Source organism: Ornithorhynchus anatinus, chromosome 11 (genome assembly GCF_004115215.2).
Source record: "Ornithorhynchus anatinus isolate Pmale09 chromosome 11, mOrnAna1.pri.v4, whole genome shotgun sequence".
NCBI lineage: Eukaryota > Metazoa > Chordata > Mammalia > Monotremata > Ornithorhynchidae > Ornithorhynchus > Ornithorhynchus anatinus.
The window spans coordinates 1-25,887 of NC_041738.1; the positions used below are offsets into that span (position 1 = coordinate 1).

A 25,887-nucleotide genomic window follows, 5' to 3' on the forward strand; every position below is an offset into this window, starting at 1 on the left:
CGGGGAGGGGCCCGACAGCCACAGATCACAGCCGGCCACCCTGCTCTCACTCACTGACCCTGCCTCAGGGTGTTCACCATGTCGACGGGTCCCAGGTTGTGGTGGTCCACCCTTGAGGGGGCTCACTCTGTGCGACGGAGAGCCCAGAACACTAGGGTGAGCACAATTTTACGTTAAGAGAATTTGTACGTTTAATGCATTTAATAAGTACAGTTTGTGCTAAATCCTCCCAAAAGTTTAGCACACAGCAACACACACCATCGCTGCGCTTCAGGAGTTTGCAAGTACTCTGCACACAGCTTGTGTGCAATAAATACCATGGAGTCACTGTATTGTACTCTCCCACATGCTTAGTTGAGTGTCCTGTAAATATAAAGTGCTCAGTAAATACTATTGACAACGTCACGGCGGCTCTGCACTGGATGGGCTCCCAGTGTCACACGGGCAGAACATTTTTGTGGCCTTGCCCTCGGGGCAGGAGGGACTCACAGTATCCGGCGGGTCCAACATTGCGGTGGCCCTTCCCTCGTGTCACCCAGGCACAACGTCAGAGTCACGGCGGCTCTGCTCTGAACGGGCTCACGGCTTCGGACCGCTCCACAGTTGTGACAGCCTCATCCTCGGTAACGGCGGGTGGGGAGGGGGCCGACGGCCACGGATCACGGCCGGACACCCTGCTCTCAGCAACCCTGCCCTCACCGTGTCTGACAGGTCCCGGGTTGGGGTGGTACACCCTTAAGGGGGGCTCACTGTGTCGACAGAGCCCAGAACACTAGACTGAGCACGATTTTACATTAGGAGCATTTAATAAGCGCAGTTGTGTGTTAAATCTTTGGGAGGATTCAGCACAAACACACACCGTCACACTGCGCTTCAGAAGTTTACAAGTACTCTGCACATAGCATGTGTGCAATAAATACCATGGATTCCTTGTATTGTACTCTCCCACATGCTTAGTTCAGTGTCCTGTGAATATAAAGTGCTCAGTAAATACTATTGACAACGTCACGGCGGCTCTGCTCTGGATAGGCTCCCAGTGTCACATGGGCAGAACATTTTTGTGGTCCTGCCCTCGTGGAGGGGGTGGGGGGGACAACACACGACTCACAGTATCCGGCGGGTCCAACGTTACAGTGGCCCTGTCCTCAGGCAGCTCCCGGACACGTCACGGCGGCTCTGCCCTGGACAGGCTCACGGCTTCAGACCGCTCCACAGTTGGGGCAGCCTTGCCCTTGGTAGCGGCGGCTGGGGAGGGGGCTGACAGCCACAGATCACGGCTTGCCACCCTGCCCTCAGGGGACTCGGTATGTCCGACGGGTCCCAGGTTGTGGTGGTCCACCCTTAAGGGGGCTCGCCGTGTGCGACGGAGAGCCCGGAGCAATAGAGGGAGCACAATTTTCCATAAAGGGCATCTAATAAGTGTATCTGTGGGCTAAACTTTTGGGAGGATTCAGCACAAACAACACACACCATCACTGAGCTTCAGGAGTTTACAAGTACTCTGCACACAGCATGTGTGCAATAAATACCATGGATTCATTGTATTGTATTCTTCCACATGCTTAGTTCACTGCACTGCAAAATATTAAAGTGCTCAATGAATACCAATGAATCATTTGAAGGGACACAAGTGTTATAAATTTTTTTGTACAGCATTTTTTAAGTGCTTACTATTTGCCAGCCACTGTATTAAGTGTTGGGATAGGTTGGATACAATCCCTGTCACACACGGGGCTCATGGCGTTAACCCCAGTTTTAGAGGTGACAGAACTGAGGCAGAGAGCGGCGGAGTGCTTACCAAGTGATGCGGTAAACACGTGGCAGATCTGGGATTAGAACACGGGTCCAGGTTCTATCCACTAGATTACACTACTTCTCTGTTGTCGGTAATGCCTTACGACTAGTTGGAAAAGAAAAAATTAAGAAAAATAGAGCCGGAAACAGACCCCACCCCATGCCCCGAGGAAGCAACCCGTCCTCTGCCCAAACACACGGGCTCCTCACCCACAACCCTGCAGGGGTGGGACCCCCAAGCCCGGCCTCACAGCCACGGCAGAGGCAGCCCCTGTGCGCCCTCAACCGATACATACTGGGCATCGGGCACCACTTCGAGCTCTTGGCTTTGTTTACGGTACCTGTTAATAATAATAATGATGGCATTTGTTAAGCACTATGTGCCAAGCACCGTTTTAATTGCTGGGAGGGATACAAGCTCATCGGGTTGTCCCAGATGGTGCTCACAGTCTTAATCCCCATTTTCCTGATGAGGTAACTGAGGCACAGAAAAGTTAAGTGACTTGCCCAAAGTCACACAGCCGACAAGCGGCCGAGCCAGGATTAGAACCCATGACCTCTGACTCCCAAGCCCGGGCTCTTCCCACTGAGCCCAGCTGCTTCTTGTGTTAAGTGTTTCCTGCTTTTTCAAGCACTGTAAGCCTAAGGATAGATGCAAGTTAATTGGACTGTGTCCGACCTGATTATCTTGTATCTACCCCAGGGTTTAGAACAGTGCTTGTCATAGACTATTATTATTAGATCACATCCCACCTGGGACTCCCCCATCTTAATCCCCATTTTACAGATGAGGTAGCTGAGGGCCAGAGCAGTGAAAGTGACTCACCTAAGGTCACAGAGCAAATGAGGGGCAGGCTTGGGATGGGAATGTAGGTCCTTCCAAATCCCAGGCCCGTGCTCTATCCAGTAGGCCACGCCGCTTCTCCCGGATGGAGAAGACAGCGTCCCAGCCCTCTTACTAGCAGGAGAGGGGCTGACGGACAACATCCAAACATACACAGGTGTAGACAGACAGACAGACGGTGAACATGCAGCACCCGACACTCAGCCCACAAGCCCCATGCGTCCGTCAGTAAAGCGTCTTCTGTCCCAGCCATTCGGTACCCTCGACCCCATGTTCGACAGTCACCCCAAAATCGGGCCTGGCTTTCCCCAAGACCCTCTGAACCCAAAGCCTCCCCCCGACCCCCACCGGTAGGCCCCTCCCTGCTCAGACCCTCCCCCAGCCCCAAACCCACCAGCCCCCCACCTCCCTTCCCCAGTTTCCCCACCCCGAGCGACGCGCAACATATTCACATCATCGGTCACGTCGTAACCCCTCAGGTCCCCCCGACATCCCTCCCTCGCCCCCAGCGTGTATACCCGAGGCATTTCTGAAACCCTGGAATTGATCCCTCCCCCACCCCCTTCTCTGTCCCCCCGGCCCAACCCTAACAACCCTCCCCCTCCCCCTTCATCATCATCATCAATACGATAGGCAATAGCAATTCCAGTCCCACACCCACCCTTAAAAAAAAGAGGGTATAGCTGCAACAGCCAGAGTCCCCTCCTTACCTGGACCCACGGCGGGCCACGCTCTGTCTCCTATCCTCTTGCAAACTGAGGCGGGCCTGGCTGGGGAGGCTTATTAAAGGTCAGGGAAGGCGCCTGCAACGCCTCACCTTGATTAGAAACACCTGGGTTGATTAGGGCTGGGGGCGGGGCCGCCCTGCAACACCGAGAATAGCTCCGCTCAGCTCTCTTCTTCAACTCTTGAGACGAGCAGAGGGCTCTGCTCCAGGCAGCTCTCTGTGGAGGGGGGTTTGATCCGTCAGTTAATCAATCAGTCATTCGAACCGATTTATCGAGCTCTCACTGCGTGCGGACTGCTGGACTAAGCGCTTGGGGAAGTAGGATGTAAGAGAGTTGGTAGACACCTTCCCTGTGCACGACAAGCTTAGAGGCTAAAGGTGGAGAGAGACAATATTCATTCAATCCTATTTATTGAGCGCTTATTGAGTGCAGAGCCCTGTACTTGGGAAAATGTGATACAGCGATAAAGACAGACAATCCTTGCCCATAATGAGCTCACAGTCTAATTAAGCCATCAGTGGTATTTATTTTTGTGCTTACTGGTTGCAGAGAGCTCTACTATACTAAGTGTTGGAAAGAGTTCAATACAACCACTTGAGAAGCAGCGTGAGAAGCAGCCTGGAAAAGTGGATAGAGCGTGGGCCCGGGAGTCAGAAGATCATGGATTCTAGTCCTTGGGGAAGTCACTTTACTTCTCTGTGCCTCAGTTACCTCATCTGTAAAATGGGGATTGAGACCGTGAGCCCCACAAGGGATAGGGACAGTGTTCAACCCTATTTGCTTCTACCCCCATGCTTAGTACAGTGCCTGGCACGTAGTGAGTGCTTCAAAAACACCATAATAATTAACAGAGTTGGTAGGCATGTCCCCTATCCATTATAAGCTCCCAGTAAAGAGGGGGAAACAGATTTTACTATAAATTGTGGGTATATGTATACATATAATATGTATAAAAGGACTGTGGGTTTGAAGGTGAAGGGAATTAAAGTTATGCTAATCCCAAAAACAAGGGTGAGGCAGAACAGGGTGGGAGAAGAGGAAATGAGGTTTGGGTCAGGGAAGGCCTCTTGGAGAAGGCTGTCAAGCACTCGATCATCTTGCTCCCTCCCAACTCACCTCGCTACTCTCCTACTACAACCAAGCCCGCACACCTCGCTCCCCTAATACTAACCATCTCAACTGTATCTCGACCTCGTCTATCTTGCTGCCGCCCATTGCCCCACTTCCTCCCTCTGGCCCGGAATGCCCTCCCTCCTCAAATCTGACAGACAATAACTCTATCCTCCTTCAAAGACTTATTGAAGGCACATCTCCTTCAAGAGGCCTTCCCTAAGCTCTTCTTTCCTCTTTTCCCACTCCTTTCTGCATCACCCTTACTCCCTTTACTCGTCCCCCCTCGCAACCCCACCACACTAATGTCCATATCTGTCATTTATTTCTACTGATGATTTTTTCATCTCAAGAGATTCACTTGAATGGTCACATCAAGTACACGGAGGAAACAAGCCCATGAGAAGCCTGGGCTGCAGGCTGTGTTGAGGGAAGGGAACTGACCACCATCGCTCCACCCTCCAGGAAGCACTCACGCAAACCACCGGAAATTTAAACTCTGAATCCAAGTGTGGGGTGATCTGCAGAGGGCCTCAGGTGATAAACTCTGCTCTGTTCACACAAAGGCCGCCTGCCCAACTGACCGGTGTCTTCCTCTAAAATATATCCTCCTGCATGACTGCTGACCATGATGGCGATGCCTGCCTCCTCCTAGAAGCAGTCCAGGTGGACAACAGAGCTCCTAGTCCGGGTGTTGGCACAGGTCACAATATGGAGACAGCAGAGGTAAAGGGTTATAGCCCAGACCTGCCACCTCCTCCGCCATGCAGCTATTTTCCAGGTTTGGGTGGACCCATCCTCCTCTTGAGACAGCCTAATAGTTCTTCGGTCAAAAGGTTTCACTCCCAGCGGCCCAGCCCCACCCACCCCAAGTGAGATGAGGGTGGGAGCCCCGGCCGGAGATGAAACTCACACCAGCCTACTGCAGGGGCCCAGTTCCATGGGAGAAGGCTGATGTGCAAACTACTGCGGCCTGTCCGGGGGTTGCTGCGGGTAAAAGCCAATGCCTCTTTAACAGGTGACACACGAGTCGGTTTCTTTTTCTCACACTTTTTATTAAAGTAAGGCTGGTAATGGAACATATTTTATTGAAAGCATAAACATAAAAGTCCCTTTATTTCATCAATCGTACATAGAGGTGGATCTGGTCAGTAAAGTCTAGACCGGGGCTCAATTCGTCCGTCAACTAGCCCGAGCCCCGTTCCGTCACATGGTGAAGTGTCTCGTGTAGTCGTATTCTATGGTCGGAATGACGGCTTGGACGAACTTCAAGAAAATGAGAAGGTACCTGGAGGCTCTGGGTTACGGAAGAACAACGAGGTTACCGCAGCCCCCTCCCAATACCGTCACTGAGCAGGAGTCCCTGAGAGCCTCGTTGCCCTGGGGGCAGTCAGCAACTCACTCCCACTCGGTGCCTTCGGCTTCCAATCTTCCCCATCAATGGGGTTCCTGTTCCTTTCCTTTCCCTTCCCTCCCCTAAACTCCTCTCTGCTCTCTGGACCCAAGCAAGCCTCAGCCATCAGAAATTCTGTGACTCCCCCAAGGGGGGCAGAGCAGAGCCACCCCTGAGCCAGCCACCCTAAGGCCCAGCGCCGTGTGGGAACGGCGAGTCGCAGTGCCGCTTGCCCACAACCACGGCCTCCAAATGGCTTGGGAGCAGGGTGCCGACGCCCATCCGCTTGCTCTCCGGTCCCATCTCACCCGGCGAATTGTGTTTTAGAGCAGTGGCACAGGGATCTGGCTCCACCCCCAGAGATGCAAGAGAGGAGGGGGGAAAATCTGCTCCACTGGGAGATCCCAGACAAGGTAATGCCTGGTGGAGAAAGCCCCATAGTCAAGTGGGTGATGGCCTCACCCTCGGAAGGGAGTGCTGGGCCCCACCAAGAGGGAGTGAGAAGACACTTTGTGGGAGAGGCTCTTGAACCCAACTCACAGGTGACACCGAGCTTCCCAACCCTCCCACCCGAAGGGACCCAAGGCGACAACCATCTTTGGGCTACATCCCCTCCGGCATCCCCAACACCGGCCAAACCCCGCTGGGCTCGGGGAGCCGAGAGCCCAGGTTGAGGTCCTAGAAGGGTGCCAGGCGGCAAGATGTCGTCCAAGCAGACCCAAGGGCAGCCCCCCAGATCGTCTGGAAAGGACCCTGTCCCGGAACCCAGGTCTTCACAGCACTCGCCGAGAAACTGCACCAGAGACATCATCAAGAGCCCAGGGCACGGCCATAAGGATACATGTGAACCCCCAGCTCTCCTCCACCCTCGGCGACGGTCTCGATGATTTTCTTCATTACCTCGGCATGTCTGCAGAGACCACCAGAGTGATCCTAATTAGCCCACACCCGTCACCCGAGACACAGCTCCCATGCTATCTCCAGCGACCCGACACTTGAGATAGTGGAAGCCCAAAGGAACGAAGAATGAAGTGGGTTCTTGGAATGTGCTCGGAGCAACTGCTTGTAGCTTGCGGCCTGATGCCAGTAAGTTCTCATCAGGCAAGCTGCCCGGGCTTGTGGCCGGGACTGAGAGGCAGGGACAACCGGAGAAACAGCTCTGTTGGAAGATCGGGAAGCCCCCCTGGGCCCGGGTATGAATTTGGTCTCACCAACGCCTGTGCCCCCACAGTCAGAACAGGCTAGACCTGAACCCACAGCATGCAGAGGATTCTCTGTCCAGGACTCAGCAGTAGCAGCAGGAGGATCTGGGTTGGGAGGAGGAAGTGGGGCCAGATGGTCAGGCACACTCTTGGGGCCGAACAGATTTGTTCCTCCGGACCCTGCCTCTGCCTCCCTTCCTCATTCTGGTCCCCACCCTCAAAATGAAGAGTTGTCGCCTATATTTGGGCATGTCTACGATTTCTTTTAAAAACCAGGCTCAGCCAGTAAAGGAAAGGCATTCTTTGCTGCTCAGTCCATGAATGACTTATGTGCCCCAAGAAAAGAGCATTGAGGTGGCAAGGAAGTCAGTCTTTCTGGGCCACTAGAAAGTCAGAGAAAAACACCATTCATTTAAAAAAAAAAACAAAAAGCAACAGAAACTCTTCCTCTCTCCCGCCTTCCCTCTTCCTCAACCTCCCTCACTCCCCCAACCCCTCCCCAGTCGTTCCACAGACCGTAAAGAATAAACCAAGAGCAATGAGACCGACCTGCAGGGGTGCACTGAGCACATAGGAGGTGGTGGAAGATGGGGGTGGTTTTCAATGGTCACGGTTTTCTTCACATGGTCTTGACTGATGTCTTCATACATGTGTTCTACAGTGAGTGGCTGCCGTTGCTGAAGCAGAAAGCAAGTTTTGGTCTCAACCTTTGGCCACACACACTGCAAGCCTGTTGCCTCTCCAAATCCTGGGCCCGGAAAGATCCCTCTCAGCTTTAAACCCAGGAGCTCGAGCTTCGAGCCTCTTCTAACCCCTAAACACTGGGGGAGTTTAAGGATGCTCACGGGCACACCTGCACAACGGATGGTGTCAGTCATCGCCTTCCGGTCACTAAGGGAAAAAACTAGGTTTTGAGAGATATTTTCCTCCTCCAGCATAAAAACTTCATCTCATGGTCAATGACCACACCCATCCCCCGCCCCCAGGCCCTCAAATAACCCCCTGGCTGAGAAACTAGGATGAGGTCTTGTGAGCCTCTCTTTAACCACCAGAAGCAAAGATACCACAGAGCTGCAACTTCCACTTGGGGCACAGCCCTGAGTCCCACTGCTGAACACCTGAGCCTTGGGGGCTGACAGGTCACCCTCTCTTTGCTCCCTCCCTCCCTCCTCCCCACCCACTCCCCAAAACTTCCAAGAGCTCTGTATGACGAGGAAGACGGCCAAAGGATGGAAGGAAAGGAAGGAGGGAGTGATGAGAGTTGGGTCATTTGGTAATCGCCTTAAACCTATGGGCTGTGCATTTGAAATCAGGGCTGCTTCCTCCTCCTCCTCCTCCTCCCCAGCCCAGCCCTTCTTCCGGCCAGATTTTGCTGTGGGCGACTCAGATTCATTCCCAATCATTCCAGCTCCTTGGAGCTTTACCTCATCGTAGCCAAAAAGCCAGAGTCGAGGCGTCTGGTAGTATTTGTCGTACGTGATGTATAGGTCATAGGTCCTGGTCTGCAAAATTGCATCTTCATTCCCAACATCAGTTTTCGTCTTGCTAGCATCTACCATTTTTCTCGTGTCCAGAGTAGCCTAAACGGAATGTCGGAAAACAGAAGTGAAAGACAGCAAAACCAAAGTTTAGAAGTCAGTCTTCCATCCTCACTGATTCATCATCCTCCGAGCCCCCAAGCATTAGGGTGGAAAGAGCGTGGGACTGGGAGACAGGAGACTCGGTTTTTAGTCCCAGCTCCACCACTTGTCCGTTGCGGGACTTTGGGCCAGTCACTGAACCTCTCTGTGCTTCAGTTCCATCATCTGTAAAATGGGGACAAAAATACCTGCTTTCCCTCCCTCAGACTGAGAGCCTCACATGGGACAGGGATTGTGCTAGATCTAACTATCTTGTATTAACCCCAGCCCTTAGAGTACCTTAGTAGGCACTTAATGCTATCATTAGTATAATATCTCTATGTCTCATAGAATAAGTCAAGAATGAAAATGTTTGTGGAAGATATTAAGTATAAACACACACACGGCATCCAAATGACCTAATGAAAAGTCAATTCACTAACCTCGTCGGTCTCCAACAGCCCACTCTCTTCATATTCTGTTATAAAAGGTGGGACATGATGTGACATGAGTGAATCAGATTTGAGACACGCCTAGTTCAGATCGTCATCCTAAAAATGCATTCATGCCTTCCTCCCAGTCCCCCCCCCCGGCCCCCGACCTCAATCCTGGACCCAGAATGGATGCAATTCAGGGTGGGAGGGTTGGGGGTGGAGGAGGCAACCGACTTCAGTTTGGTCACCAACATGCCCAACCTGGTCAGGTGGAAAGCCCATACGATCTCACCTTCCTTTCCTGGAGTGCTGGAGGCAGCCGGGAGGGGATGGACGGCAGGGGTGGAGAATGGTGTTTGGGGCGCGGAGAGAAATGCCCAGTTCAGTGGGTCTTGAAGCCCTGCCCCTGACCATAGCTCCCCACAGGATAAGCCCAAGCTGCCTGGGGCCTAGAGGAGTGATTAGACCCCCGCTTCCTCCAAAACTGTCTGAAGCCCCTTGACCGTCCCCCCGGTCACAGCTATTTCACCCCAGGTCCTCGGCCCCGCCTAGATGGGACTCGGCCCCTGGGACAGTGCCTCCAGGAGCCCTGGACCTGGCTAGTGAGGGGGTGTGGGGTGGGAGCCCCACAGCCCAGGGGCACCCCTCACCCCCAGGGGAGCCTCAAAAGAAGGCAGCGGGCTCGTTGGCGGTTGCCGGCTCTCCCGTATTCCGTACTGAACCCGCTGTGGAAAGCGCCCATGGCTGGACCCTGCTGGAAGTGGGGAGGTGGGGAGGGGAACCCTAAGGCTCCCTGAAAGACACTTCCAGGCTGCACCCCACAACAACCGACTGGGAGGCCGTGGCTTTCACCACCCGTGATGAGCACCAATACCCGCCCAGGGAGGATGGCAAATGAGCAGTGTCTCTTCCTGGTCCCCAGCCTGGATTCCCTCAACCTCTCCCACCGGCAGGCAATCTCTGCCTGGAGAGACAGGTGGTGGCGGTGGGCGGTGGAGGCAGCGGTGAGCTCTCCGCTCCGCGCTAGGAAGGCCAGTGCTCATCCTTGCCTTTGGAAGAAGGAGCTCTACTTTCTGGGCCTGTGTTATCCTCTGCACTCCTTGCCCTCCAGATTCAGCCTACCCATGAAGAAGAACAAAATTTATAGAACACCTTCCAGACCGTCAGTCTGTCTAACTGTAGGCACGGTCAGTGCTGCCGGAGCCCCCTACTCGCTTTCACCAGGTGAGGCAGATGGGCGGCCGTAACAGCAAGCGCATCCTTGGGCTGTTTAGGGCACCGCCCCACCCCGCCACCGCCCCCAATTTCCAGAAGCCCCAGGGGGACGGTCCAGCCATGCCAGGGTTAGTTTTCCCACATCCACCCACCTAGAGAGCATCCTAAGATGACGGCCACAACTGAAGGCCTCGGGAACGGGACTGGCAGAGAGCCCGAGGAGGCTCTGGAACTGGGGAAACTTTTGGAACTGGAACGAGAACTCCTATACCCGGAGGCCCAGGAGCATGAGTACCCATGGCACCCCGCCCCCAAAAACGATGCCACGTTTCAGGGTTGGGACAGCCCCGCTCTATTTGGCAGGAAACTAGGTGAGATAGGCGTGCCCCGGTCCCCTTTGTCAGCTTCAACCACAGCTAGCCAGGCAGGATCCACCCTGGGGCCTACAGCCCCGGCACTCACCTTCCATATCTGCCGCTTCTCCCTCCTCCTCCTCCTCCTCTTCCTCTTCTTCCTCGTCCTCATGTGATCCCGAGCGACCTTGCAGCCTTACACTGTCCTGTGAATCAGAAGCCAGGGAGAGAATGGTGCCGGGGGAAACGGATGCTGCCAGAGCCCAAGGAAGTCCCAAGACCTTGAGCAAATGAAGCCATCGCTGGGTCAAGAGCCATGGCCCGCCCAGCCCAGGACGGAGCCTTCCACTGGAGAAAAGGGGCATTCTAGGCCATCGCCCTGCACCTTTGGCCCTCTCTATGCCCACTCATACCACTAAAATCATTTACTCCCGCTCTTCTTCCTCCCTCCCTCCCTTGCATCTTCAGCCTCTCACTCTCCTAAAGAAGCTTCTCCTCTGCCTTCTCCCAGGTGCCCACCTCCCCCAGGCTACCAAAGCCCTTCCTCCGCCCCATGGGCCCCTCTGCCTCCAGCCCCATCTCGATGCTCCCATTCCTGTTCCGACTCCTAGATCAAGCCATCCACTGGACTGCCTTCACTTCCCTGCCACCATCTCTCTTCTCGACTCTCTACCACCTGGCTCTCGATCAATTTTTTCCCCAACTGAAGTGGTGCCTTCCAAGGTCCCCAGGGACTCCTCAGAGGCAAGTTCATGGGGCTCAATGCCATCCACCAATCCATCTCTTCATCCCCATCCTCCTTCCTGCTGCAGTGGACCCCGTGTCCTACACCCTCCTCTGTCTCCTCCAAACAGCCAGAAGTACTCAGTTTGGGCTACACAATACCAACCGGGTCTCCTCCTCCTTCTCTGACCAATCCTTCTCGGTTCTGTCCGCTGACTCTTCCTCTATCTCGCACCCTCTTACCTTGGGTGTCCCCCAAGGTGCTTTTCCAAGTGCCCCTACCCTTCTCGCTCACAGCTCATCTATTGGGGAGCTTATCGGCTCCAAAAACTTCAGCTCCCTTCTCTACGCAGAAGATATCTCCTTCCCTTTCTCCCTCACTTCCACCCCGGCCCACAGTCCCACATCCCTTGGCTTCAAGACAGCAAACTCAACATATCTAAAATAGGATCCTCACCTTTCCCCACAAATCCCACTCTTTCCCCTAACTTTCCTATCTCACCACCAGTCCCGGAAGCCCATAACCTCAAGGACACCTTCAACTCTGAGCTGTCATCAAGAAGCAGAGTGGCCTAGAAGAACCAATACGGGCCTAGGCGGCAGAGGACCTGGATTCTAATCCTGGGTCAACTGCTTGCTCTGTGATCTTGAGCAAGTCACTTCTCTGTGCCTCAATCTTCTCATCTGTAAAATGGGGATTCAATGCCCGTTCTCCCTTCTACCTAGACTGTGAGCCAAATGTGAGAGAGAGTCTACCCCAGTGCTTAGAAGAGTTACGGACACAGAGGAAGCCCTTAACGAGTTCCATTTTAAAAAATAACTCTCACTTCACCCAACTGTCAAATGCTTCCTGCACAATCTCCCAGACTTGTCCCTTCTTTTCTACCCAAACTGTGACCACCATGGTACAAACTCTGGTCTTGGCATGCCAGAATTAAAACCCAGGTCCTTCTGGCTCCCAGGCCCATGTTCTAACCAGTAGGCCATGCTGCTTCTCCTTCTGCTTCAATTCTCCAAGTCGGCCTTCTACCGAGACCTTGCTTTCCACTCTCCCGCCTCCATCCTCTCTTCACACTGTCCCCCCACAGCTTGGAACTCCGTCCTTCTTCATATAAGACAGTCCACAGCTCTTCCCACCTTCAGGACCCTCCCAAAATATTAATAATAATAATAATAATAATTGTGGTACTTGTTCGGCATTTTATATGTGCCTGGCACTGAATTAAGCGCTGGGGTGGATACAAGCAAATCGATTTGGACACAGTCCCTGTCCTCCCGCTTCCTCCAACAAGTCTCCCCTGATTAGTCTCCCAGCACCCTGAGCCATAGATTTCCAACTGTAGTACTCGTGAACTGATTTATACCCATCCCCAGCATTCACATATATATGTAAACTCAAAGTTTGATTCTGACCACTCTGGCTGTGACTATTTTTCTGTTGGTCTCCTTCATTAGAGTGGAAAGCTCCCTGCAGGCAGGGAACACGCCACTTAGTTACTGGGCATTTCCCAGGAGCCTGTCAGTGAAGCACACTGAAAGAGCAAGGAAACTGCACATGCAGCCCCCTAAACCATAAGACGCTTCCCCCAGAACAGTCCCGATTACAAGCGGAAGACCACGTCTTTCTTGAGCATTCCTTCAGAGAAATGGTCCGTTTCATTTACCTACAATTTTAGTAACTTTTCAAGCTTAGCTGATTAAGGAAGCAAACCACAAAAGTACGGTGACATGTCTCAGCAGACATCAGAAACTGATGGGGGACAAACTGACAGTTAAAACTGGTATCAAATGAGCTTTACCTACCTTGAAACTGTCCCCTTTTTCCAATTCAAACACATCTGGGTGTATTTTTGAGGTGACCCCCAGTCTCCACTGCTCCCTCCCACCACCCAATTGGCCATGCAACGCACCTTGCTGTCCAGTGTGATCTCTTTCACTGCTTCAGCCACTCCTGCCACACCTAGCCAATTCAGCAGAAAAGCCAAAATGATCCTGGGAAGACGGTATCCGGGGCCATGGGAGAGGGGGATGGGCGGGACCGGTGCCTGGTCCAGAGTGAACCCCGGCTCTGGGCCACCACCGCCTCCCACCCCCTGGTGGCCTCAGCCGGAGCCCCAATAGCTACAGCCTGGGCTCTTGCATTCTCATTGGCTGGGGGCGCTGCCCCAGAGCTGGACGGAGGGAGGGAAGGAAGGGAGGGTGAGGGGAGAGGAAAAGAAGGAAGAGAGGGAAGAGAGGGAAGAGAGGGAAGCAGGAGAGGCAGAAACTCAGGGCCTGAGGCACCCCAGGTGGGGTCCAAGAACAGCACGAACCGGATAGGGCTGGACCGGATTCCCAGGCCGGGCTCCAGAGCCGGCGAAGAGCTGGCAGACACCCCATCAGCAACCCTACCATCCGCTGGGCACTATCCCGGAAAGAGAAGGCATGGGGCAGATTTTACTGGCCCTAAATGGCTCCTGTTCCGAAATGGAAACTCCACGAGAACAAAGTCTGCTCAGAAAATAGTCCCGGCCCCTCAACATGTGCCCTGCTCAGATAAAATGGCTAATTCGCCTTGTCTCGCACACATTGCGACTACTGCCCGGATTGAGGGTGCCGGGTCATGGATTTAACCAGCATCATCGTCCCCCTACTCGGGGAAACGGAGAAGCCCAGTATTAAAAGGCTGGGATGAAGAGTCAGGAAAGCCGGGTTCTAGCCCCAGCTCTACCCCTGGCCCATACTGCGGCCTTGGGCGATTCACTTTATCTTTCGGGGTCTTTGTTTTCTCATCTGTAAAATGGGGAGAAGGTGGATCGTAAGGTCGTGGGGGCCAAGGACCGTGTCTGAATTCATAACCTTTCATCTACTCCAGCGCTGAGCACAGAGTAACACGTGGCTGAATAACCACCCTCATTTATTAGACCCGACGCTCCCCAGGGGCAGCCCGCAGGTCTTCTTTCCTTCTCTATTCCAACACTGACCGACAGCGTCAGTGACCTCGGAACCGATGGCGTTCCACGGCTCTTCTTCTCCCTCTGTCCCCGATGTGACCACTGCCCTACTTACCCGCGTTGTGATAGGTGTCCACCCACCCTCCGTCCCCGTCATCTTCCTCTATGATGGCTTCTAGTTCGTCCGAGTATTCCATCTGTTTGCACCGTTTGTAGCACGGCACTAGAGAAAATGGGGGGCAAGAGCTGTCACCATCAAGAGCGTATTCCACGCTGGGGCTTGAGAAGAGGCAGCGGGGCCCTGGATCTCTATTAACCTCTACTGAGTGTCCGAGGGCCCCGCCTCACCTGACATCCCAACCTCAAGGCGCTCTGGGAAGAAAGAGGCGACCATAGGGTAGAGAGTGACGTTCACCCAACAAAATCAAACTGTCGGTAGGCCGCTGCAGCCTCAACCGAGGCAAAGAGGCCAGGCAACCCTACCCTCCCCCACCCTGGAACAGGGCTACAGGGGAGCACAGAGGTTCACGGCTAGAGCAGACCTAGAAGATCTCTGCTCCTGATCTATCGATCGATGATCGGTGGCATTAATCGAGAGCTTACTGTGTGCAGAACTCTGTACTAAGTGTTTGGGAAAGGACAATACAACAGAATTGGTAGACGCGATCCCCTCCCAGAATGCCAGGAAGCAGGAGACTCCGGGGACCGGGCCCAGAATAGGGGTGGGTGTACATGTGTGTGAGCAAAGCAGGGACTGCCCTGCCAGCCCTTACCATCCCAACCCCTCACTCTGTAGAGGATGGATGGAAGTGAGGGGGAGCCGGCAGCCTGCTCGGATAAAGTGGCTAATTTGACTTGTCTCACACACATTGCTACTCCTGCCCAGATTGAGGGAGCCGGGTCACGGATTTAACCGGAAAGGTCACCTGGTTGAGACGGTCACCGCGAAGCACCCGCTTCCAGACTGCGCTGTAAAACTGTGTTCCTTGGCTACTCAGGCCTGAGCCCGAGCTACAGAGGGCAATCAAGTCCCCCAGGCCAGGCCCATGGCCCATATGGGAGCCCTGCAATTTCAACTCTTTCTGGTCTTTAAGGCCAGAGGGGGCAGGGAGAGTCCACCCGTGGTTCTGTGGCCAGGCCACCGGGACTGCTGCCTGTCCTGAGGAAGTGGCGGCTGTGGGCAATCACAAAGCAGTCTGCCACAGCCCAGCCACAGAGAACATGTAAATGACTGTCCTGCTTGCAGCTCTGCTGTGCAAAGCCCAGCGGTGGCTGGACAGATTCCCCAGAACCAACGGCGAGAGGCCCCTTTCCCCGACCCGCCTGCCTGACGCGCCTCGAGGCCATCGGGCCGTGAGCAGGCTGTCCTGTGGCTGCTTTATCTCCTTTTGCTGATTCGGAATTCAAATTCTTACCATTTTTCGTGACCAAAAACTGTTTTCCCGGAGGCAGGTAGGCCTTGATTTTCAGTTCTTCTCCCGAAGCCCTTAGGAACGACAAACGCACAGACACTTAAGCACACAAGGTTAGGCAGCAGGTTTAGGAATCGTACGATCAGACTCTTCCTCTTCTACCCGTCGGCTAGGATCCCCGGGGGGAGGGATGAATGCTGAGACGAAGAGGCCATGAACGGGCCCTCCCGGGACCTGCTTGTCCAAGGTCAAAGGATGTGGGTATGTGAGGCTTTTGCTGACAACAAGCCAGCATGAGGCATCCTGAACAACAGAGCAGAGAAACAGCAACAAAAGGCGGGCTGCTCCTCAGCGCCAAGAACAAGCCCTCAGGTCCCTTCTCCCTGGGCCACAATGTCGAAACGCTGCCTCCGGGAAACGGGCTACCGGGCGGCCGGTGCTCATTTGAGGCCCAAGGGTGGCACCTTGGGTGGCGTATATCGGGCTTGGCTGGTTCCAGAAGGAGGTTGGCACCATCCTGGCTCACCAGGCCCAGCAGGCCCAAGCGGGGCCCTGCTCTGCAAGCCCAAAGGAGGTTTTCCCGTGACAGAATGAGACCCAACAGCGGCGACTTCCTTTTCTCCCCACTTCCAACTCTCCTGGAGGGTGCCGAGTAACCCTCCCCCTCCCAAAATGCCACTCCGTGACCATCGCCCACACTCCAGCCCAGGGTCTGCCCACATCCCCTGCATGTCAAACCACACTTTCCCATTCCGCCCCAACCCCACTCCCGTCGCGCTCGGCAGGTAGCTCTCTCCATTGTTCCATGGGACTTACCATTGCCACGTTGGGCAGTGGTGGACCAGGTGGTCTCCGGCCGCCACAAACTAGCCCAGGTTTGGAGGAGAAGGTCAAAGAGAAACAGGGGAGAGAAAGCAAAGGTAAAAATAACTGGAAATGTATTTGGCGTCACAATCTGAGAAATGCCAGCAACCCATAATAAAATTTAAATGCCCCACATTTTCTAAACTCTCCCCTCATCTGTCTAAAACCAGATACTTCTACTTTCACTATTTTAACGCCTCCCCGGCCCAGTCTTTTTTATCAGCTTGGGAGTGAGAGAATCCACGAGCAGGAGACAATGCTTCAACAACTGTTGCGAGTGTAGGCTGTTCCTGCAGCCGCCACCAATCATCTCCCTGCCACGGTCAAAACATGTGAGAAGCAGCACGGCTTTGTGGAAAGAACACAGGCCTGGGAGTCAGAGGACCTGGGTTCTAATCCAGGCTCCACCATGTCTGCTGTGTGACCTTCGGCAAGTCAGTTAACTTCTCTGTGCCTCAGTCCCCTCATCTGCAAAATGGGGATTAAGACTGTAAGCCCCCTGCCCCCGGCCCACAAGACATGGACTGTGTCCAAGCTGGTTAGCTCATATCTACCCCAGTGCTTACGTACAGTGCTTGGCACAAAGTAAGCACTTCACAAATATCATTTAAAGGGAAAAAAAAAAGTGACTACAGGTCAACACCGATACCCTCTAGGACACCAAATGAAGATAATAATAATAATAATGTTGGTATTTGTTAAGCACTTATTATGTGCAAAGCACTGTTCTAAGTGCTGGGGTAGATACAGGGTAATCAGGTTGTCCCACGTGAGGCTCACAGTCTTCATCCCCATTTTCCAGATGAAGTCACTGAGGCCCAGAGAAGTGAAGTGACTTGCCCACAGTCACCCAGTTGACAAGTGGCAGAACCGGGATTTGAACCCATGACCTCTGACTCCCAAGCCCGGGCTCTTTCCACTGAGCCACGGGACGGCACTCTAAAGGGAAGCTCTGACTTGAGTCCCTTCCCCTTCCAAAAGGCATCTCAGCAGAAAATGACCATCGCTCCCCCCCATTCCGACCCCCACCTCCCCCCTAAAGGGACACCAAGGGACGTCCCCTGCGGCAGACGGACCATCAGACATACGAGCGACAGTGACCCCTGCTGAGAACAGACCATCCAAGAGCCAAAAACCCCGTTGACAAATGTTCCGAGTCACCTAGTCCCAACTGGTCTGAATTCCGAATGGGACCAAGGCTCCAGTGCAAATCAAAGCCTGTGCCACAAAGAGGCAACAGACATCACGTTGGGCTTTGATATTTTAGGGGTGTAATAATGTTGGTATTTGTTAAGCGCTTTCTATGTGCCGAGCACTGTTCTAAGCGCTGGGGTAGACACAGGGGAATCAGGTTGTCCCACGTGGGGCTCACAGTCTTCATCCCCATTTTACAGATGAGGTAACTGGGGCACCGAGAAGTGAAGTGACTTGCCCACAGACACACAGCTGGCAAGTGGCCGAGCCGGGATTCGAACCCATGACCTCTGACTCCAAAGCCCATGCTCTTTCCACTGAGCCACGCTGCTTCTCTAGCCATGCTGCTTCTGGGATGTGCCCAGAAGCACAGAGAGAGATGGTGTAAACTTGAGAAGGCCTGTTTAAAATCACAAAACAGAAGCACTGAATGCTGAGCTATGTTCAACTGAATTGCCACCTCCTGAAATCGCGCGGAGCTGAGCAGGGCACCCCTGGGAGCTCGGAAAAGATCCTGCCCAAGGAAGCCTCTAGGAGGCCCCAAGCCTCGCTGACTGTTCCCAACCTCACACCTTCACACGCTGGCCCGCATACGCTGACTTCAATTCAGCAGACGCTACGGTGCACTGCCGGGCCCCGGGGACTCCTTCACAATGAACGAAGAGCAAGTTCCTAAAAGTAGTAGCGGCAGGAGCGACAGCAGCAGCAGCAGCAACTGTAGTGGCTGCATTTACTGAAAACCCACCTGGTGCGATGCCCTGTACCAAGAGCTGGCAAAGTAGAAATTAACCAAGGGACCAGTCCCCCACCTACAGGGAGCCAACACTCTAAAGGGGCAGACGGTCGTAAGAAGATTTCCGAGCAGCGTGGTCAAAACTGACATCCCGAACAGATGTATAGGCGTGAGTTCTACGGTCTTTGAGGGTGGGGATCACGTCTACTTACTCCACAGAACTTCCTCAAATGCTCCGTGCAGCGCTCTACGCCCAGTAAATACCACCGATGGACCGAAAGGGTAAATTACACTTCTGGTGTCCGAGTTGGCTGAAGAGAAGCTATGGCTCAGGGGGCCGGGGAACTCATCGGGGAAGGCTAGATGGAGGACGCTGGGTTTTAGGTGGCTTCTGAACATGGGGGGAGAAGCGTGGTCTGCCCGACGCGGAGAGGGAAGGAGTTCCAAGGCGGGGGGAGCAGCAGGAGCCAAGGAAGCGAGGCAGCAGGTGAGTGGAGGGCGAGGCCCGGCTAGAAGATTCGGATGGGAAGAGTGAAGGCGGTGGGCTGGGGAAGAGCAGGTGAAGAGGTCAGATAGGTCGGGGGGGCGGTCAGATGGCGGAGAGTGACGTAGGTGACTGTCAGAAGTTTCTGTTCGACGAGAAGAGAGACCGAGAAACAGAGGACGACCCGGTGGAGAGGAGAGATGGGGGCCGAGCGAAGCTTCAGGAAGATGATCTGTGTGGAGGCAGCGCAGAGCCTAGATTGGAGGGGGGAGAGAGGCTGGACGCAGGGAGACCGGCCAGGAAGGTGACGCCAGAGTCTAGTCGAGGTCCGACCACAGCTGGTACCAGGGTGGCTGCGGTATAGTTGTGGGGGGGAAGGGTGGAGCCGGGAGATGCGGTGCTGGAAGAACCAGCAGGATTTAGCCACAGATTGAACGTGAGAGTTGAAAGCGTCAAGGACGGTCCCGAGGGTGTGGCCTTCTGGGATGGGGAGGACGGGCTGTTGACAGAGGGGAGAGAAAGGCGGGCACCCTACTCGAGACCAGCAGGGCTGGCAACACTGACACTCAATTCAGAGCGAGGCTCTGCAGCAGTGTGGCACACGGCAGACCGGGGAGGATTTGAGAGAAGGGAAAGAATGACCAGACCAAAAGGAAAACAAAAACAAAAGAAAAAAACAGAACTAGGTCAGCAGGATTACAGGACAGCTAAGAGGAAGGAAGGGCCTGAAAACTCAAAGACATGCAAGAGAGGAAACAAAAAGAGAAGCAGTGCAACTAAAATGAAGAAATGCACATTTTAAGCCACCAGGTCAAGTTTCCACCCAATAGGTTCCAAGAGGGTGACAAGGGAGCTTTGGGGCTTGAGATGAGGAAAAGTGAAAGGCAGGAAATAGTTATTTTTCCCCACTCCTTCCGACTTTTCCCTTTTAGGCAAAGAGAAACCCGCACTGCCTCGAACAGAAGCTGCTGTGGTCAAGGATCGCGCCTGCCAACTGTTAGATTGTACTCTCCCAACAGCTTAGTACAGTGCTCTGCAAACAGCATATGCTCAATACATACCACTGATGGATTGACTGATTAATTTTTAGAGGAACCAGGCCCAGATTCTGCCGACCAACCGGTCACCACGGCCCTGACCCTGCCGAACAACAAACCAACGAGGCCCTGACTCTGCTCAAAGCTGCCTGTGGGGTATTTTAAAGAGATTAAAAAGACCACAGGGCAAGCACATTAGGAAAAACTCACTTTGAAGTTATAAAAACCCAACCCAACTTTTTCGTTCAGAAAAAACTGAAAGACACTCACCTCTTCTGGGGTTATGACACCAGTTTCTTTAAACTTCGATTCCTAAAATGAAAAACAAAGAGGGTGATCTGAATTCTAGTAACCCAAAGTTTTGAACTTCTGTAATAAAAACCCTGAGAAACGGAATAACTGGAAATTCTCACTGGAGGCAGCGAGATAAAGAGAGAGAGCCAAAAGAAAGGAAGCATTTTCTCCCATTGGCTAGAGAATGAATTCCAGGAAAAGTTCACAGGTCAGGTTTTGTTTACGAACAAGCAATGGTTTTGTTTGCAAAGAGTTATTCAGGAGTTTTTAAGGGCTGAGGAACACTTCAGGAAGATGATCCAGGCAACGGCACAGAAGACAGATTGCTTTTACCCTATTTTTAAGTTGGGGTAAATATCTGGTTTTGAATTGAACTTTAAAACTTTTAACCTCAGGTTTTATTTTGGTGGTTTCTTCTTTTTTATTTTTTCTTAAAGAATTCCCTGGCACAGGACTGCTGGAAAAGGGAATCAGGGGAGAGGACGGATGGCTGAGAGAAGGCACCAAGGTTCCTACCTGAGGGGACATCTTCCTCCATCGTGAGCCACTTGAGGGCCGGGGCCAGGTCTAATTCTCACACATGCATTCTTTCGGAGCTCTTGGGATGCTGACTTGCACACAGTGAGTGCTTAATAAGAACTATTTCTATTAGTACTACTGGGGGGGAGGGGGGTTAGGGGCCCCTATCTGGTGGAACCCTGAATTCTGAACGAAGGTTAGGGGGTAGGCAAGAAAGCAGTCATAAGAACCTCCAAAATGTCCTACGTGGACAAAAACCCAGGAGGCATTTCCTTCCCCATAGAATGCCCGCTTCTCCCCACCCATCAAAGCTCAGCCACCACTCTCACTGGTACCCTCCCACCAGGAGAATCAACGTGCGTTTTGAAGGCTGTATCTGGAAGGCTTGGGAAATTTTAAATAGGTGTCTCAGAGTTTGTTTTTAGAGTGGGTGAGGGGGATGTCCTCCTGTTCCCCCACTCTGTGAGGAATTTGGAATTTCTGTGCCTAACTCTTCCTTGCTTACCTCTTAGTCCAATATAGCACCTTCTCTTCAAAGCCAATATTTGGATGTTCAATTTAGGGTTGATCCTTCAATCTGAAACTGCTTTAGACCAGGTTGTCAACCATCCACTCAATCACAATTATTGAGCGCTTAAGGTGTACAGAGCACCATTGTAAGCGCCCGGAAGAGTACAACACAATAGAGTTCGTAGACATGATTCCTGCCCTCGAGGAGCTTACACACGTAGGTAGCCTTGATGTCAAGTGTTCATTCTTTCAATAGTATTTATTGAGCGCTTACTATGTGCAGAGCACTGTACTAAGCGCTGGGAATGTACAAATCGGTAACAGATAGAGACAGTCCCTGCCCTTCGATGGGCTTACAGTCTAATCGGGGGAGACAGACAAGAACAATAGCAATAAATAGAATCAAGATGTGCATAGGCACTACAGATTTGGAGTGAGCGGATACCTAAGTTCTTTGAAGGGGCATACTCAAGGGGCTGTCTGAAGTGTCACGCAGCATGAGAACGTGAATCAAACAGTCAAGCAGTAGTTTTTAATAATGATGATGGTATTTAAGCGCTTACTATGTGCCAAGCATTGTTCTAAGCACTGGGAGACATACAAGGTTATCAGGATGTCCCATGTGGGACTCAAGTCTTAATCCCCGTTTTGCAGATGTGGCAACTGAGGCACGGAAAAGCTGGGTGACCTGCCCAGGGTCATACAGCTGACAAGTGGCAGAGTAGGGATTAGAACCCACAACCTCTGATTCCCAAGCCTGTGGTCTTTCCACTAAGCCACGCTGCTTCACTTTTTAGTGAGTGCTTACTATGTTGAGAGCACTTACTACGAGCTTGAGAGAGTACAATATGGCAGAAGTAGCAGGCACATCCCCTGTCTGTAAGAGGCTTACAGTCTAGAGGGGGAGACAGGCATTCATATAAGTAATTTGTGATGTTACATTTGTAATAATAATAATGTTAGTATTTAAGTGCTTACTATGTGCCGAGCACTGCTCTAAGCGCTGGGATGGATACAGGGTAATCAGGTTGTCCCACATGAGGCTCACAGTTACCTTCGTCACGAGGGGCCTCGGCAAACACTGGAAAAAAAGCAATGCTATTGAAGGAAATGTATCTGTTATCGTTGTATTGTACTCTCACAAGCGCTTAGCACAGTGCTCTGCACACAGTGAGCGCTCAATAAATATGACCGGATGAAGAAACATTTGCCCTGTAGGTAGTGGTGTAGAGAAAGATAAAGCAAATTATAATAATGGTATTTGTTTTTAATAATAGTAGTTATTATCATTACTATTATGGTATTTGTTAAGCGCTTATTATGTGCCAGGCATCGTTCTAAGTGCTGGTGTAGATACGAGTTAATCAGGTTGGACATAGTCCCTGTCCCACATGGGGCTCATAATCTTATTCCCATTTTCCCGGTGAAGTAAATGAGGCCCGGAGAAGTTAAATGACTTGCCCCAGGACACACAGCAGACATGTAGCGGAGCCGGAATTAGAGCCCCGGTCCTTTTGACTCCCAGGCCCGGGCTCTATCTACTTAGCCATGCTGGTTCTCCAAGTGCCTACTGTGTGCACTGTGCTAAGTGCTTTCTATGTGCCAAGCAATGTTTTAAGTGTTGGAGTAGATATAATATAATCAGGTGCCATATGGGACTCACATTCTAAGTAGAAGGAAGAACAGGTATTGACCCCCCATTTTGTGGATGAGGGAACTGAGGCACAGAAGCGAAGCGATTTGACCAAGGTCACACAGCAGGTAAGTGGCAGAGCTGGAATAAGAACCCAGATCCCCTCGCTCCTGGGCTCAGGTTCTTTCCCCCAGGCCCTGCTGAAAAGTTAAACCTGGGTCAAAATATAGACAAAATAATTTGGGGAGATGCCCATACTGATTGTATGTTTACTAAATCTTTATTAAATACGGTCTCTTCGGCTACCCTTAGAGTTGACGCGGAGGGTATTACTTATCCTAACACATCAAAAGTGGTAATGGCTTGGTCTGATACCTTCCAGCAGGCCAGAAATCTCAGAGTTTACAGAATGTTAGCCACTGAAGCTGCAGACAAGGCTGACCCTACCTTCTTTTGTTTCTTTGTTTTTGGTACGTATTAAGCACTTACTATGTACCAGTCACTCTCCTAAGCAAGATTATCAGGTTGGACACAATCTTAATCCAAAATTTACCAATGAGGTAACAGGCACAGAGAAATGAAGTGACTCGGCTAAGGTCGCACAGCTGGAAACCAGCAGGGACAGGATTAGAACCTAGGCCTTCCGACTCCCGGGCCTGGGCTCTTTCCACTAGACCAAGCTACTTCTGCAATTTGCTGTTTTAACAGGAGACGGTGACTATTCCGGTAGTGGGAACAAACTGAATAACTCTATGAACCTTGCACTGGAAGAAGACCTAAGACGGCACTCTCCTGTTAAAGAATTTCAGGGGCTATTTTACATATTTCTCAAAGCCACTCATCATCAAAGTGAGTGATCCAACGGTGGAAATCCCCATTACCCTTCTGGGGCAGACTAACACTGAAGATGCAACTGACAGGGCCCCATCCCCTACATCCCATTTAAGTTCCCTGGCCCAGAGGCCAGAAGGGTGCTCTACCTACACCTTTCCTAAGATCGCGCGTTTGAGAAATCAGCAAAAGAAATGCTCACAGCCATGGAAGCGGGGGCGAATGTACTGGTAACTTCAGTGTTTCCTGACAGCCCTCTTCAGAAAGAGGTTTTGAGCCAGGTTGAAGGCCTTTGCCAACCTCCCCAGAAGCATTAGCACTCATGGTTTGGCTTGAAAGGGTCAGTGAAGAAAATGGAGGAGTTACAGTATTTATGACGCACTTACTCTGCGCAGAGCACTTTACAAAGTGCTGGCTGAAGAAACGAGCTTAAAGGAGTAACAAGGGTTTGTGGGACAGGAACCCCGTTCGACCTGATTAACCTGTAGCTACCCCTGTGCTTAGAACAGCGCTCTATAATCATCATCATCCTAATGATGATACCCCACAGGTTAGGGGTGAGGCAGGGTTTGCAGCTCCCTACCTTATTGGGTAGTTAACCTTCTAAGTTATTCTTGTAAACACTAACCCTCAAATAACATCACCCCTCCCTCAGGAGAGATGCAAAAGAAGCAAAAAGAATAATAATTGTGATATGAGTCTAGTGCTTGCCATAAATGGTGGGGGGGGGCACAGTCTCTGTCCCATATAGGGCTCACAGTTTAAAGGGGGGACAGGACGGGACGGGAAAGAGAATGGGGACTTTACCCCATTTTTCACATGAGGAAACTGAGGCAGAGAAAGGTTTTTAAGTGACTTGCCCGAGGCCACCAACAGGCAAGCGGCAGCGCCGGGATTAGCAGCGGGGTCCCCGACTCCCCGAGAATGAAGGCGGCCCTGGGTTTTCCTTGAAAGGTGGGCACGTGACCGTCCTCCAGGGTGAGCGGGCCAGGGGCCATACGGCCTAGTGGCAAGAGCCCGGGCCGGGGAGTCGGAAGACGTGGGCTCCGATCCCGGCTCCGCCGCCAGCTGTGTGATCTTGGGCAAGTCACTTAAGTTCTCTGTGCCTCAGTGACCTCATCTGTAAAATGGGGAATAAGACCGTGAGCCCCACATGGGTCACCCCGATTACCTAATATCTACCCCGATGCCTGGAACGGTCCTTTAATAATAATGTCGGTGTTGGTTAAGTGCTGACTCTGCGCCAAGCACTGTTCTAATCGCTGGATAGTCACAAGGTAATCAGGTTGTCCCACCTGGGGCTCGCGGTCTTAATCCCCAATTTTCCAGATGAGGGAACTGAGGCCCAGGGAAGCGAGGTGACTCGCCCAAAGTCACACAGCTGACACAAGAGGCGGAGCGGGATTAGAACCCACGACCTCTGACCCCCCCCCCCCCCAGCCCGGGCTCTTGGCACTGAGCCCCGCTGCTTCTCTAAGTGCTCTGGCACACAGTGAGGGCTTAGCCAACGCCGTCGTTATGATGCTTATTATTATCATATGCAGTTTTGGGTGCCGGAGCTTTGCCGGGGGCCCAGGCGAGGAAGGTCGGGAAGGTTTGGGGGGGACAAGCAGGGGCCGCCCTCGGCCTGTCCTTGTCCCAGGACAACGGGCCCGGGGGAGGGGGTCGGGAGCCCGGTGGGGGGGGGGGGGGTGAGAGGGAGCCGGGTCCCGAGACCCCCGGGACCCCGGGACGCCCCCGACGGCGCCGGGCCGCCGCGCCCCACCTCAACCGCCCCGGGGGGCCAACGAGCGAGCCAGGACCGGACGGAGGGAGGGAGGGAGGGAGGGAGGGAAGGAGGGAGGGAGGGCCGGCCAAACAGAGGGCGGTCCGGTCCCGGCGGGCGCGCTAGTTCCGGGTCCGCTGGCTTACCTTGAGCACGGGGGTCAGGTACTCGGCCACCTCGAGGGCTTTCCCCTTCACTGTGTTGATGACGTTCTGCATCTTGGGGCCGCCGGACCGGGCCGGACCGGGCCGGGCCGGGCCGGA

At 52.9% G+C, this 25,887-nt stretch overlaps 1 protein-coding gene across 1 annotated transcript; it reads right to left on the bottom strand.

Moving 5' to 3' along the window:
* Nucleotides 1-5,510: 5,510 nt before the first annotated feature.
* ATG3 (autophagy related 3) lies at nucleotides 5,511-25,885 on the bottom strand. Its single transcript, XM_029074786.1, has 12 exons — nucleotides 25,771-25,885; nucleotides 20,343-20,384; nucleotides 16,577-16,626; nucleotides 15,764-15,834; nucleotides 14,464-14,571; nucleotides 13,326-13,375; nucleotides 10,802-10,898; nucleotides 9,134-9,168; nucleotides 8,496-8,651; nucleotides 7,621-7,748; nucleotides 6,711-6,779; nucleotides 5,511-5,764 (listed from the first exon to the last, which is right to left on the bottom strand). Exons 1-12 carry the CDS (start codon nucleotides 25,840-25,842, stop codon nucleotides 5,683-5,685), a joined length of 960 nt encoding a protein of 319 aa, XP_028930619.1. The 5' UTR covers nucleotides 25,843-25,885; the 3' UTR covers nucleotides 5,511-5,682.
* Nucleotides 25,886-25,887: the final 2 nt, after the last annotated feature.